Source organism: Epinephelus moara, chromosome 23 (assembly GCF_006386435.1).
Source record: "Epinephelus moara isolate mb chromosome 23, YSFRI_EMoa_1.0, whole genome shotgun sequence".
NCBI classification, from domain to species: Eukaryota; Metazoa; Chordata; class Actinopteri; order Perciformes; family Serranidae; genus Epinephelus; species Epinephelus moara.
This window is the reverse complement of record NC_065528.1, coordinates 16115690-16130752: the sequence shown is the minus strand read 5'-3', so window position 1 is coordinate 16130752 and position 15063 is coordinate 16115690. Positions and strand designations below refer to the sequence as shown.

The following is a 15063-nucleotide window of genomic DNA, read 5'->3' as shown; positions in this document are numbered from 1 at the left end:
CCCAATTTTGGTATCGTGGCAACACTAATCTGGAGGGGGTTCATCTGCAAAAACTAATGAAAAACTAAACAACGATATTCGGTATTTGGTACTCGGTATTCGGCCAAGCATTTAATATTATTCGGCTTCGGCTTCGGCCACAAATTTTCATTTCAGTGCATCCCTAATTTCAACTACCTTATTTTCATTTTGTTCGGCTCTCACATCTAACACTGAGGTATGCAAGCGGGCACATAAACACACATGCACACATGCACGCTGCATTGCCGGCGGCGCAAAGGCAGCAAGCTTTAAAGTTGCTCTCATTACTTATCCTGCTTAGTAGGAAACCCCATTAATGTCTGTGTGTGGGTCCAAGACGTACTGCTTGTACAAATAACGTATATAGGCTAGTTGAAAACTATGTCAATATGAGAGTTAAGGAATTGAATACTGATGTAGTCAGTGTTATGTGATGTGTGTAGACTAATACCAGTACAATTAACATTCAGACTTTCACAGCAATCCTATTTAAATGTGTGTTGTATCTGTTTAAACATCGTTCTTCAAATAGGCTGGTTGTCCTTTTCCTTAAAAAGACAAATATACAGCTTTAATTTGAAGGAGTGCATTGAGCAAAGAGCAAAACATTTACTCAGAACATGGCTTTTCAAGTTTAGGGGAGACTCGTGGGTACCCATAGAACCAATTTTCATTCAGATATCTTGAAGTGAGATTTCAAGGGACCTATTTGAAAATGGCAGTCAGTCAGGCAACCGTTAGTTGAAGGCTGGAAAGACCTGGGGTTCCAGATGCAGTCCTTGTTGTGTCCTTGTTCCGAAGTAAGAAGTCTGGGTGCTAACTCGACTTGGTTCTCCTTGTTGCAGGAAAGTTAGTTGCAAACCTTGTGTTGTGCTAACTTATTTTTTTTTTCAGGTTCTATGTCAGCTGAGAGCAGGTCACATTGAGAGGGAAGCTGCAGCTCCTGCTGTGAGCATGCAGAGGTGAGAGAATGTTGGAAGGGCATAGCAGGTCCTCCTGCCTATGCCTACCTCTATGGAGGTTCATGAGAGGCGAACTCTCCAGAGGTTCAGGAGAACAAGAGAGCCATGATGGAGAACAGAAGTTTCTTCTTAAGTTTGGTGACATCACGGAGTAACATGTCACTGTGACAGTAGTGCCCAATGAAGTTTGAAAACTAGGTCCATGGGCAGGACTCTCACTTAGGTGTGACAATGAGGCATCCTGTGGAAGTGAGTGCTAAATGATTGTTTTTCTGATGAACAAAGAACATGCGGTCTCGGCCATCATTTCAGGCGGCAAGACCCAGAGGCAAAGCCTTCACATGTCCAGTTTAGATCTGCACAAATGACAAATCATCTATGGTCCAGTGAATCCCAACAGTACTAAAACATGCCTTTGGTTGTCTTTTTTGAAAATATATCACTACCTTTGCACTAGCTTAAAAAAGCTTACCACAGCATCTTAAAAACAGTAATATCAGCCTTTGGTTATTTTTGCCAGAGTGGGCCAGTGGGGCGGTTTCAGCAATTGCATCCGGGGGCCCTGACCTCCCCTTGGGGGCGCCACTGGATTGAGGTACAGGTTACCCAGTTGTTGTGTACATGGTATTGTAGTTCTCCAAGTTTCTGAGAATTGCCAAGATCCCTTTGGTTGCTGCTTTTCAGCTCAGAGCACTCATTATAAATGCAGCCACTAGGTTCATTCTCTCAAGTTTCTCTGTTTGAAGATTTTGGCTCTTGATTTTGTAACAGAGAAAGTTTGGTGCCGTTAATTGTACACTTCTACAGTAAATGTATTGTAAAATTGAATTCCCAGGAAATAGAACACTATGATTTTGTTCTTTTTACTCACATGATTGAAATATCTTGGAGATGTACTCCCTGAGAAGTTTGACAAGCTGAAGGTGAGGAGACACTACACAGTGAGGAAGATGAGTTATTCCTCTTTCTTCCCCTCCTTATTCTTGTCTCTGTTGGTTAATAGATGAAATGGTGCAGAGAGAGGAGAGCATGGGAGGGAAGCAGATTGTTAATTAAAGGTTGAGACAGCGGTGTATCCAGTCCTGAAACAGAATGAATTTAATCTCTAAACAGAATGGAGTTAATTACAGACTATAAGGGTTTCATTTGGAGAAGCGCTGGATGCACTTAACATCGAATTTATCATCACAACTTGCACCCTGTGCCGCTTTTTAATCGCGGCAGTGGGGACAGATGTATGCGCGCGCACACACAAAAAATGTGTGCACGTCTGCACTTGTATGCATGCATTTGCTCAGACTACTGTGTGCACTCAGGCTCATTGGTGGATATCTGCACTTGCAGAAAAATATGCTTTCCACTTTCACTCAAAGATGTAAACAAACTGAGTGCACACGCACAAAGATATACATAAATAGCCACAAGGAATTAGCATTCAGTCACATTGTATTCCACATTGAAGCCTCAATAATCAGATTATTAGAGATAAACTGACAGCACAGTGTGTTGCTGCTGATCAGATGTTGCGCCCGTAATTCAGTTAGCCTGTTGTAGATGATTGCGCGACAATGGCTGAACTATGTAATAAACCGGCTATTACTGTGGTCCAATACAGCCGAGACCATTCTTTTATTTGTGAAGTGAATAAAGAGAATTTCCAACTGGCCTTACATTAGTATGCCTGGCGTGCGATGTGATGTCCCTAAACAATTAATTATCCAGTTTTTACACAATCAGCCAAATTATGAGCCTGCAGATTGTGTTTTTTGAGGGTCGCGGAGAAATGAGACAATTCTGTCCATAACAAGCAATGCTGCAGTTTACAGCGGAGAAGGATTCAACAGCTTTTTACTGTTGATTTCTCTAAGTCTAGCAAATTTGGGCTGATTTGCGTGGGAATAGCCATGCAAATCAGCGGACGGTCACTCTGCTCAGGGCTGAGTTGTGTCTGGTTTTGAGGCTCATGTAACCACTGTTCATACTGTGGAGAGTTTTACATATATTAGCAAACTATAACTATAAAATGAGAGGATGTTTTGCTGCCTCCTGCAGCAGCTGTAGACAGAGAAAAAATACTTAATTCACTGGGCCGACTGCCGGTGACTTTAAAGGTGGAACGTAACTTGTTATGTTACTCAATGTGTGAGTTGACGACATGAAACCATCTGCACACCTTAAATTTCAACGTGACAACTTTACTTTAGTTTTTATTGTCTCTCTTGGATGACATACACTTTTAATAATGAGTGGAACCTCAAGTGTTTAAAGATATAAATAATTTATTATGTGAACTGCATATATCCCAATCCTCAGTCTGAGGAAAAATAGGGTTGTGGAGCATCGCTCCTGTGGGCATCAGCAACATGAAACCTCTGAGCTTATTTTTTAATTTAATTTTTTATTTCAGTTTTATATACTTTATTAATCCCTGAGGGGAAATTAAATTTTTTTCACTCTGTTGTCATATACACACAAGTCCGAAATACACACACATGCACAAACAGGACCTTTACATGCATTAAATGGAGAGATGTCAGGGGGCTGCCTATGGACAGGCGCCCCGAGCAGTTTGGGGTTTCGGTGCCTTGCTTAAGGGCACCTTGGCAGTGCCCAGGAGGTGAACTGGCACCTCTCCTTACCTGAGATGGACTAAATGTACCAACCCCGTTATTTTTGAAGATCCCACCAAGAGAGACTCTCACTGCAGCCTGTTCTATTATGTTCTGAAAATGTCGGCTTGCAACCCGTTCTGTGGACGATAAATGAGGTGCAGACTACAGAAAGCTCTGGACGGAACAGTGAGTGACAACAACCCCATACACATGAAAGATCACTGCTTGCGGTAGAAAAAAACGGTCCTTGGGTCTAGCTACCATGTCTGAAGAATTACCTTTGGTTCCAAAGGTGCCATACCAAAAGTGTTTGGTGGAAACGGGGCTAAAGACTGTTAAAACAATGGACATAACATGAAGTCACCCATTGGTTTGTAGACTCCTCTTTGAAGCCTCAAGTTTGGCATTTCAGTCATCGCTACTTTTTTGGAGCTGTAAGTGACCATATTTGGGCAAGAGGCTGGACTGAGGGGAAATTTACCCTCCAAACAGTTGTCATAAAAGGGGAAATTAGCTATGGAGACCATAACTGTTTTTTGTACCAGGCTGTTAACGTGTTTATTTATGCTGTAAAGTTAGGCACTTTAACATGGGGGTCTATGGGGACTGACTGGCTTTTGGAGCCAGCCTCAAGTGGCCATTCAAAGAACTGCATTTTTCGGCACTTCCGTGTTGGCTTCATTTTTCAGCCCCAGAGGTTGCTGCTTGGTAATACTAGTCTGTGCAAATCGGGCTGAATTTAGACATATCTAAAAATGAGGTAAATACATATTGACATGTGATATGACATATTGAGATCCAACTTATGCATTTTGCAATTATTTATATATGTGATAATGGGTATAGGTATGTGTCATCATCCACTGTCTCTCCCCTTTGAAAGGGAATTGGCAGCTAGATGTGGTTAAATTTTAGCCAACAGAAAGCTGTCACACCACGTCAGGTACCTGAGGTGCAGGTTTGTAACCCAGATCTTCACTGAAATCAATACCAGGCTTTGTAGTTCACAGGAGCACTTTTTCACATCTGACCAAATGTTTTTCTTGTGCTATGCCTCAACAGGCAACAAATGAGGCACTGGCCTCAAAAATATCTTTGGCATTATTGTTTTCGAGACTTTTGTCATCTGTCTCTCTGCTTCTTTACATTTCTAGATTGCAGAGTGAGGCAAATCCACTGTCTGGGCTGCTGTGATGTGCGAAGGGTTTTGATGTAAAATCTCTCCCTTCCAAAGCCTCCTTTTTATTTAACAACTTCTCCTTTCAACTAGACGTTCAGTGAGTAATTAAAAAAAAAAAGAAGAAAAAAAAAGACGGTGATGTTTCTCCTGACCTAACCTCACAGCTTTCCTTTCAGCAGAGCAGCAAAGGTGCGCTCTAATAACCGATGCCCGCTTTTAACGAGCTTCTTTTTTGGCACCATCAAAGAGGACGGAGTGTTTTGGGGGGTAGAAGTGAATTTGGCTGCAGCGCTGACAGTCAGGTGTGTCCACGAGCGTGTGTACATAAACACTTAATGACAGATGCACAGATATAATTTGATTTTGTCTTTATCTGGGAAGTCTGTTCTCCACGGGGGCAGTTATTGATGATAGGAGTGAGGCTATGAAACAAAGAATGATTTAATCACTTTCATACCCCTCCAAGGACAATGGTGGAGAGAATGCAAACATCAGCTCTTTTGCATGTGTGTGTGTGTTTACACGCTGCATGCCTTGTTTCCTCATAATTTGCAATCTGTCTGTACGTATGAGACGGTGTATATCAAGTTGGTGATTATCCTTGAGGAAGCATTCTTAACTTCCAAGTTTGTAGAGCGAAGTGTGTGTGTGTGTGTGTGTGTGTGTGTGATGGGTAGATGGGGGCGCCTATGCACATTTTGTCACAGTCGTGATTATCCTTGAGAGGCTTTTAATTTGAGGCTAATGAGTATTTGTTTTATCAGTCATGCACGCTAGTGTGCGTGCATCTGCATGGGTGCGAACGCGAGTGTGCGTGTGCGTGATTAAGGAGAGTGATATAGTGAAAGCGACAGACTGTACAGATGTTCAATAAATGGGCTGGAACAGGCAGGGAGGAGAGGGCACATCATTCACTCTCTCACACACACACACACACACACACACACACACACACACACACACACACACACACACACACCTTTACACCTTGAGCTGGGCTAATGATGTAATGAAGCAGAGCTAATTAACAGAACAGAGCTTAAATATAGAGGTTGGATTAGTGCAAAGCAGTATGGGATGTGGGGTTCTGTGTGTGTGCGTGTGTGTTTGTAGGAAGAGGAGAGTGTGAGTGAGTGGTGGGTTCATCCCAATATCCCTCCTGGACTCCTCTATCCTCGATCACTTGACCCGGAAATTGATCGAGACTCACCATCTTGTAGGACGTCTCAATTCCAGAGGGAAGACAGATTAAAGATTTAGATCAAGTGCATCACTGCCACGTTTTATATTTTATTTGTTTTCTGATTGACCATCAAGTTAAAAATCTGACCAAGAAAAAGAAACAAACGAATTTCTTCATTTATTAGAAAGATTTCTCTCTTCACGATCTGTTATTTCCCTCATCAACTTTTATTATGGATACAGTTAAAGTCAGAGCGTCTGACTGCCTGCAAGAAACACTTTACATCAGTAATCATCATGTCCTTTCAGTCTCACTGAGGCTGATCATTCCTGTGCGTCAGGTTGATGAGTTACAGAATTTTAATTTTCCCTGAAGTAGTTGGCCTAATAAATTGTTTCCAGTGTTCCAGTAATGTATTCTTAGACAGAGAGAAAACACTGCTGCTCTGCTACTGACAGCTGTATCTGTATGTTTATCATTATGTATGTATAACATTATGTGTGTGCAGACAAACTCCATTAAAAGTTTCTATAACTGTTAATACAGCCTCCTGACAGCTGATCCACCTGTAATCAGCGTCACGTAACGCTTCAGAGGAAAAGACGTCTCATTTCTCTAAAGAGATGTTTCCTTTCCTCTTTATGTGGATGCCCATTTGTTCAGAGAGTCATTCAAAAACCATTACACATTTTTCCTCCACATTTCCAGGGTTGAACATGAACTATTTGTGCGTGTTTGCGAGAGCGAGAGACGCAATTTACTTTTTAGATTCTATTGTGCATTGTGTCTGAATATGTGACCTTTCGCTCTGGTGACATGTTTGATTCATAATGTCAGTCCAATAAAGCCAGTTTAATTGAAAATGAAAATTGAAATTGAGAGAAGAAGAGGGCGAGCGTAACAATGTCAACAAATATCCCCCGCATTATCACACATTGCGAGTGAAATAACTAATATTGCTGTAGCCGCTATTCTGGTCCTTCTTCACAAAAGGAAATGAAGGAGTGTGAAGTGGGTACAGAGGATATTTCCTGGCGCTCACGCTGTGCGCAGTGACGTGATCTTTGAATCACAATGTTGCCCCATTCATTTTCTCCCTTGTATTTTGTGGTCAACACCTCCCATCACCACAGTAATTTCCTTCCCATGTGTTCTCTAATTTTCTCGTCTTTCCTTTCCATCCTGCCCTCCATTGCTGCATCTCAAACTCTTTGCCTTTTCTTTCAATTCCACTATTAACCTCTTCTTCTCCCTCTTGCTTTTTCCTCTTTTTTCCACATCTTGTTTTTCTTGCCGTTATTCCATTATGTCATCAGCACTACATCCTTCCCTCTCAGCCTTTTGTGTCTTGTATTTCCCTGCTCCAGTGCTCTACTTCCTTCATACCTTGTCATATCTCACCCTACTCTCCAACTCTTGTTTCATAATCTGCCTGTTTCGACATGAATGTTTAATCTGTGATCCTCATATTTTTTTAAAAAGTGCTTGTCTTCCCCAAAACTACTTGGCCAGTCGTACTACATCCTGTGGTTTGGATTTTCTTGGATTCCCTTGAATTTTAAATGATGGCTGCTGCTGTTGTATTAACCGTCCAGTTATTCCTATATTTATCTCAAAGTGCTGACGCAGCTGGAGATGTTAAACCACATTACTTCATGCACCAGGGGAAGTGTTTACGACCACAAACACTGTTTTATTTACTGGTTGCAGGCCATATTAAGAGAGAGTGGCTAAATGTGAGTGAAGAATATAAATGAATAAATGGAAATCACTGACTAAAATACAGATTCTCTGTCTCAATCTGTCCCAGGTGGTGTGTGTATCGCCCAGTCCTTGAAGATCCCCAGGGAGCCCAGGCCAGGGGAGTTTGACAAGATCATCAGACGCCTGCTGGAGACCTCCAATGCCAGGGCCGTCATCATGTTCGCTAATGAGGACGACATACGGTACGTACCGCGCCCTTAAACAAGTGTCCCCGCTGCCACTGCTCATCATTGTGCTGCTGCCTTTACCTGTACTTTGGGTGTAATGATACATTCTGCTGCATTATCAGCTTACTCTCTTATAATAACATACCTAAGATACCTTAATGTCACTGAAGTGACAACTGACTATTACCCCTAGACAATAACACCATCACTGATGTTAACCCAAAGAGAACTGCAAGAACACCAGCACTCATGGCCAGTGTTACTGTTTTTAAGAGAATGTGGCAGGCTCACTTATCAAGCAATCCATTGGTAACATGCCATGTGAGGTTGTTGGGAATTGGGCTAGATATTGGTCCAGTTAGGCTAACGTTTGGTGAGGAAAAACAAAGGTGTCCCTTGACTTCTCGACTTTACGGGTACCCACAAGTCTCCCATACACAGACATGCCCAGTCTATGCTAATGTCATGTAGTTTTTGCATGCAGTATAAATGTGTTTTTTTCGCCTGCTCTAAAAGTGGTGTATTTGAATCTTTCTGCACACTGGGGTCCCTTAACAGTATTGGAATTGCATAACTTGGGTATGACTGGAAGGCTGAGACTCTTGTGGATTCAATGAGCCAAACGGTATTTATTCGTAATGATGTTAGTCCCCAAAGTAGCTATTTCATTGTAGGGAGACTTTTTTTAAACTTGACTTCACTGTACAAAGTGACAAATTGTGACCTCTAGGATAAACGCAGCCTCATAAAACTTTACAGCCACAACCTACAAACCTGGAGCATTCAGGGAATGTATGGCTTTAATATAGGTGTATTGACACTAAGGGGTTTCTCAGCAGTTTAAGGGACAGAAGTGCTCGCCATTTAATTGATGTAAGTTACAGTTATTATATAAATCTCCAAATGTCAACAGTTTTTGATACAAAATCACAGCATGGATTTTTCTGTGGTGTTAAAATGGTCATATCATAACACACACCTCAACTTGTCAATGATATATAGATCTTATTCTTCCTCCCATTGTTGGTGGTGCTTTGTGTCTGGCTCCCTGCGGGGTGGCGGGGCCTCCGGTTCGGGATGGACGGAAGGCGGATACGTCGGAGCCCACCACTCCCCCTTAAGGGGAAACATCAACCCAAAAACAGACAAACAAAATGAATATATGAATTAAAATCAGATCAGATCTATGCAACAAATAGTATCAACCCAAAAATTGCTGCAATTACCCATCTGTCAAGTTTTTCTTGGCTTGCATTCCCCTTTTATTCTTTTAAATGCATGTGCGTCCTCTCTCTAAATTTGTATGGTTTTCGGGGTCCGTGAACGCAGCGCAGGGGAGCTCTCCATTAGATATTTTTTTCCTCAACAGTACTTTCTGAGTTGTGGGTTGGATAATTGATCTGTTGATCCATTCACAGCTGATCAGATGAGATCGATGAGGAGGACCATCTGCTGCAGAGGCGAGTTAGACTCAGCTTAAACCCAGTGGAATGAACACTTTCAGTGTGCTGTTTACGAGACCATGGTACAGTTACTGTGGAGGGAGGAGTTCATTGTCTCGATCAATAGGACATCAAAAGGGCCATCATCAGGATCTAGTTAGAGACACTTAATGCTTCCACCCATTTTTGTTGTTCGTTCCTGTGCTACTTTAACACTTCAATTCTCTGCTCTCTTCCCTAACAGACGAGTTCTGGATGCAGCCAAAAAGAACAACCAGACGGGTCACTTCCTGTGGGTTGGCTCAGACAGCTGGGGGTCCAAAATCTCCCCTGTGATTGGCCAGGAGAGAGTGGCAGAGGGAGCCATCACGATACTCCCAAAACGAGCATCTGTGGATGGTAAGAGTGTGAAGACACACACAGTGATGCCGTGCTCTTAGGTCATCGCATACACAGTCAGTAACTGACAGTTGATGCGGGGGAGATCTCTTGTAGAAATTGGTAAAGATGCCAAAAATTTCCATCTGCACTGAGATTCTTTCCTCACACCTGGCTGTGTGACAAATTGAAGTAAGCTGATGTTGTGTGTGTGTGTGTGTGTGTGTGTGTGTGTGTGTGTGTGTGTGTGTGTTTGTGTTTAAAGTCTAATAGCTCAAATTAAGGGGACGGGGGGAAGACCAGAAACAGAAAGTAAAATACACTCATGTTCCCTGACTCTTGATCCCAGCGGATAACAAGTTTTTGCCATTAGGCCAGAGAGGATATCCTCATTTGCTCCCTGTCAGAGCTCCCTATTAGATAATTGACTCCTGGAGGGACACAAAAGCGGCAAGATATAAACTGAAAGGGAGGGAGAGGGAGCCTATGTCGAGGTTTAAATGAATCAAAGTCAGCTTTGGCTGGTTGGCATGAGGGAACGCGATATGGGGTCGTCAGAATAGACAGAGTTGTGTGTGAGGTGGGATCAGCGCAGGATTATTGGAGAGTGCATACATGGAGTTACCAATTTATAAAGTACACCTGACAATGTGATGCAAGATAATTCAATAAACATGCAACCAATCCTGCCTTTGTGAAGCTTAAGATGCTCAGGTGTTGGCGATACTGTGTCAGAGAGGTGTTGATTCAACTCTAAGGTCAGTTTTTAAGGCAGCAGTTGGTGTCCATTATAATGAGGTGTTTCTAATATTTATATTCCTGAGGGAGACAATTTTTACTGCATGACATTTTAAGAATATAAAAATGATATAATGCACTTTTTTATGAAACGCTATTTAATTAAAACCCCTTATGGCATATTTTCAATAATCAAGCCAAGGCAACAACTAATGGGGATCCCAATAGACATTAAAACCTCATAGTTTACTGTCGGTTCGAATTTATGTTAAAACATTGCGTATTTGATTAATGATTTTTTATTGAAAGGAATAATTTGACATTATGGGAAACAGGCTTAGTTGCTCACTTGCCAAGAGTTGGATGAAAAGATCTCTACCACTTATATCTTTGCGTGAATATATGGGGCGGCAGTAGCTCAGTCCATAGGGGCCTGTTCAAGTCCCTGTCCGGACCAAAATACGGAGCGTGTGTAATTGACAAACAGGGTGAAAAATTGAATTTCCCCTCGGGGATTAATAAAGTATATAAAATTTAATTTTTTTTTAAAAGAATTAAAAAAGAACCAAAGGATGATTAACTTAGCTTAGCACAAAGCCTGGGGACTGGTAGAAACAGCCAGCCTGGATCTCTACAAAAATAATAGTCTTATTGAAGTTTTGTTGCTGAAAGGTTGCCAGGCGACCAGTGGTGACTTAAGGAAATCATTGCCCCTGGCGCAAAAAATAGCCTGCCACGTGTATTTTTGTTATACTGAAGCTTGTTGTTTTTACACTTCGGTTTTTTGAACAGAATAACTGTCTTCTGGCTCCAGCTTTATAATTAGTGTATATTACATCCTTTCATCTAACTGTAATGGAGTGCTCACACTGAACGTGAAGACAGCGTTTTGTGCATTGCGATCACAAATAAAGTCAGTGTTTATGTCAGTTTTTTATTTCAGCAAAACTATTCCCTCCAACTGCAAACAAGGTTAACTATGACTCTTTTTTATCATGATTTTTTTTATCCATGGAGGTTTTTAATTTGTAAAACTTTCCTCAAGCTGAGAAAAATGGTTTAAAAATACATGTCATTAAAATGTAAAATCTATTAACTGAGTGGGAACTCGCAGGCAGGGCCAGCAAGAGAAACACTACCCCGTGTATTTGTTGGGCCGCATGCCATGAAAGTAAATCTGGAAGCTATAAATTTTTGTTTGGCATATATGCCAGGTGAGCAACTCCATTGTGTTGAATAGGTGCCATCTTGACATGCAGTATCTAGTTATTACTGTAACAGCAAATGAGTGAACTCTGGTGGATGGAGCAAGGAAAAGTGTCACAGTGACACAGAGCTTAGCCTGTTTGCTGATGCACAGAGCAGGCTAGGACATCTTTGTTGGGAAACACTGTAACAATCTAACGTTTGCTTGCTCGTTCGCATCCCATCGAGTCAGGAAGAGGTGAAATACTCTAAAAAACACTTAAGCGACTGTATTTGTGGAAGTAATGCAAGGCTAAAATTTGCTTAGCCAATAACATCCAAGCAAATAAATGTATTCCCCAAATCATTGGTGCCCCAGAAGGTCCATTGTCCCCAAACAAATGCCAAATTGGTGGAAGTAATTGTCTTGTCTGATATGAGGGCTTCAAAGTTAACGCTGTTTAAAGAACCTCACTTTACCTTAAATGTTTATGTTCTGATTTTATGAGCAGCGCATCTGTGATTACAGTGAGAAGCATGTAATCTGGAATGGTAGAGATGTGCTACCTGTTGAGCTCCACAGGGAGGTAACCCACTGTTCCCAGCAGTCTAAGCAGCAATTGAGCTACACAGGTGCACGCAGGACCAATTTCCCTGACAGCAGAGGAGATTAATCAAGGCAGCTCTTGTCACCTTTTACAGCGAGTCTGGTATGGCACAGGCTGTCCAAGTCACTCTGATAGTCCCCGGTGATTTACCTGTCCTCCGCAGTTCGTTTCATATGCACCGTGTTGCCCTGAACTCCAGTCCCAGTGGTGTTGGAAATGACTCCTTCTTTTTATTAGTGAAGTGTAAATGCCTCTTTGCTGCCTTCCTGGGGCATACCTGAGGCCCACAGGAACAGTAAATAACTCCTAATGTATTCAGGTACCCAACACACCACCAATGATGTTAATGATGGTTATAAAGCAACATGGCAATGAAAATGTCTTCTAAAAATCCAGTTTTGCTGTCATTTCCTCACAGACAACAAAGCAAAAAGTTGCTTTTCCAATTAATTGTGGTATGAACTAAGTAGTACAAGGAGTGTTTTTGTCTCCCTCATTTCTCTTTTCTTTCGCGAATCTCTTTATCTCAGCCTGCCAGCCTCTGACAGGTATTTCCATTCCTGTGAGTGGAGAAATACGTTCTCCCCCATCTCTCTCCTCCTCACTGCTTATTAAATTGGACAAGTAGCCAACGTAGACTGTGAAAGCTCCGTCTGAAATGTTTGCTCTCCCCGCTCTCGGCTTCAGTATTTGATAGGAGCTCCGCAGAAATGACTTTTCAGTTATACTTTAGATCCATAGGCTATTCATAACATAGGCCTTTGTGAGTCAAAACGTATAACACCATCACGAACATAATTTTTTAGCGCAGGCAGGCTCAGAAGAGATGCCCTCTCTCATCAAACAAGATCTTGGAGGTGTTGAAAACAGCTCTTTTACTCAGAATGATGCTGGTTTAGTTCTCTTTATGGACAGTTAGATGTATTCAGTGTAGTTTCAAAAAGGTAAATGGAAACCCCTCTTCACCCTAGGTTTTTATAACTGTACCCTGTCTGTCTCTTTTACAGCTTTTGATCGGTATTTCCGCAGCCGCTCACTGTCAAACAACAGAAGAAACGTTTGGTTTGCTGAATTCTGGGAGGAAAACTTCAACTGTAAGCTGGGGATGCACGGTAAACGGCCTGGCAGCCTGAAGAAGTGCACAGGTAAGACTCAACACTTTGGCTTCTTTCATGAAATGAATTACTGCTCACCAGTGTTTCAACCATTTGGAAAGAAAAAGCCAAAGAAACTCAAAATGCCTGACAGCAAAAACAGGCAGTGGGCGTAAATTAGGCAGACTTTGTTCGGATTGCTCCTTAGTTATAGTGCAGACAAGAAAGTGATAAAAATGCTCCGAGCTAGAGTGGGGGGGGCTTCACACTTGTAACCCAGTCTGTAACAAATCATTTTGCCAATTTGAGAAGTGGTGTTTTACCTCCACAGATGTTCCGCGGAGAGTTTAAAGTTTTACCCTCTAACAAATCTGGCAGGTGGTCACTTTTAATTGGTCTTCTCTCATCCCTGCACCACATCAACCACATCCTTACATCTTGCGCCGCCTCATTCTTCTTGTTTTGTTTGATGCAAAACCATGACTAGCTAAAATGCTCATCAATGAAGCTTCCGAAAACTACCACTACTACTTTATCTCTTTCTTAAAATTGTTAACAGCTTCAGCTTCTCACAAGATTGAAGTCTTTAGAGAAACTTTTTCACCCTAAATGTAACCTCTCTTTTTGGTCCCTTCCCAATTAGGCCAGCCCAGGAAAATCTCAGCAGATTTACCACATCACTGTGGATTGTCTGAGGCTTCATTGGAGCACCCTGGCTCTGAAAGTTTATCAACAGGGACAAGCACGGGGGTTTAATTAGTGTGTATATATCATAGAGAGCGCTGCTGGCTCTAATAAGTATCCTTAAAGCACAGATCACACTCGCTGTTAGGCTCCAAGGAGCAATGCAGCTCAACAAGAGCAATTGTTTGTGTACTCAAACCTAAAAGGGAAATTAAATAATTGTCGGAGTCTGTGCTTGTAAATGTGGTCATTTAGTATCCTCCACGAGTGTGTGTCTGGAGAGTAAATGTGTGTGTTTTTGCTGTGAGAGGCACTTCTTGTCATTTTTTGCATGTGTTCATGATATGTGGTTTGACCTGCATTTTGCTGTCATATCAAAACGCCTGCAGCTTGTTATTTTAAACAAGACCAAGCACTTCTGCTGATGTGTTTACCTGCGCTGTGTGTGCATGTGTGTGTGATCTAGACAGGGTTGTGTACGCGCATTCATCGCATCTACGGTTGTCACTGGCTACCAAAACCAAACAGTTCAGTTAGCTACTGAGTAAATAACGCTGATGGACTTTACCTGTATGTATGTCCATTAACACAAACATGACACCTCTCTGATTTAGCGCCTGTATGACCTCACGCTGCTGTGATTGAGTCTGCATGTTTATGTGTGTGTGTGTGTGTGTGTGTGTGTGTCACAGTGAGTATTCCCCATCTGATGCCCGTCATTAGTTCACATAATTAGGTTTGTAAGGGCTGTGACTCCCATTGACCGTCTATTACTTCCCGTGGCATCCATGTATGTGGGCGTGTACGTGTCGACGGCCCTGTAGTCGCGCGACAAAGTCCATTAATTCCAAGTGCTGGGGTTCACGACCTCCAAATCATCAACCCAGAAGCCAATCAGCAGCCTGCTGCTCAAGGTCGCCTTGGTGACACCGATGATGGGAGGATGTGGAAATGGGTGTGATTATTGCATATGATTGGGCTGAGAGGGAGAGACAGATAGAAAGAGAGACAGTGTCAATAAGTGCAAATGACAAAAATTAGCAAG

The 15063-nt window shown here is 42.1% G+C and overlaps 1 protein-coding gene across 3 annotated transcripts in view; it reads left to right on the top strand.

The window, feature by feature from the left end:
- The window catches only part of grm8a (glutamate receptor, metabotropic 8a), a 327721-nt gene that overhangs the window by 208607 nt on the left and 104051 nt on the right, over positions 1-15063 (top strand). For all 3 annotated transcript variants that reach the window (XM_050036012.1, XM_050036011.1, XM_050036013.1), the window contains exons 4-6: positions 7769-7904; positions 9576-9730; positions 13248-13385. In XM_050036012.1, coding sequence (XP_049891969.1) covers positions 7769-7904; positions 9576-9730; positions 13248-13385 — 429 coding nt within the window. The remainder of the gene's footprint in view (positions 1-7768; positions 7905-9575; positions 9731-13247; positions 13386-15063) is intronic.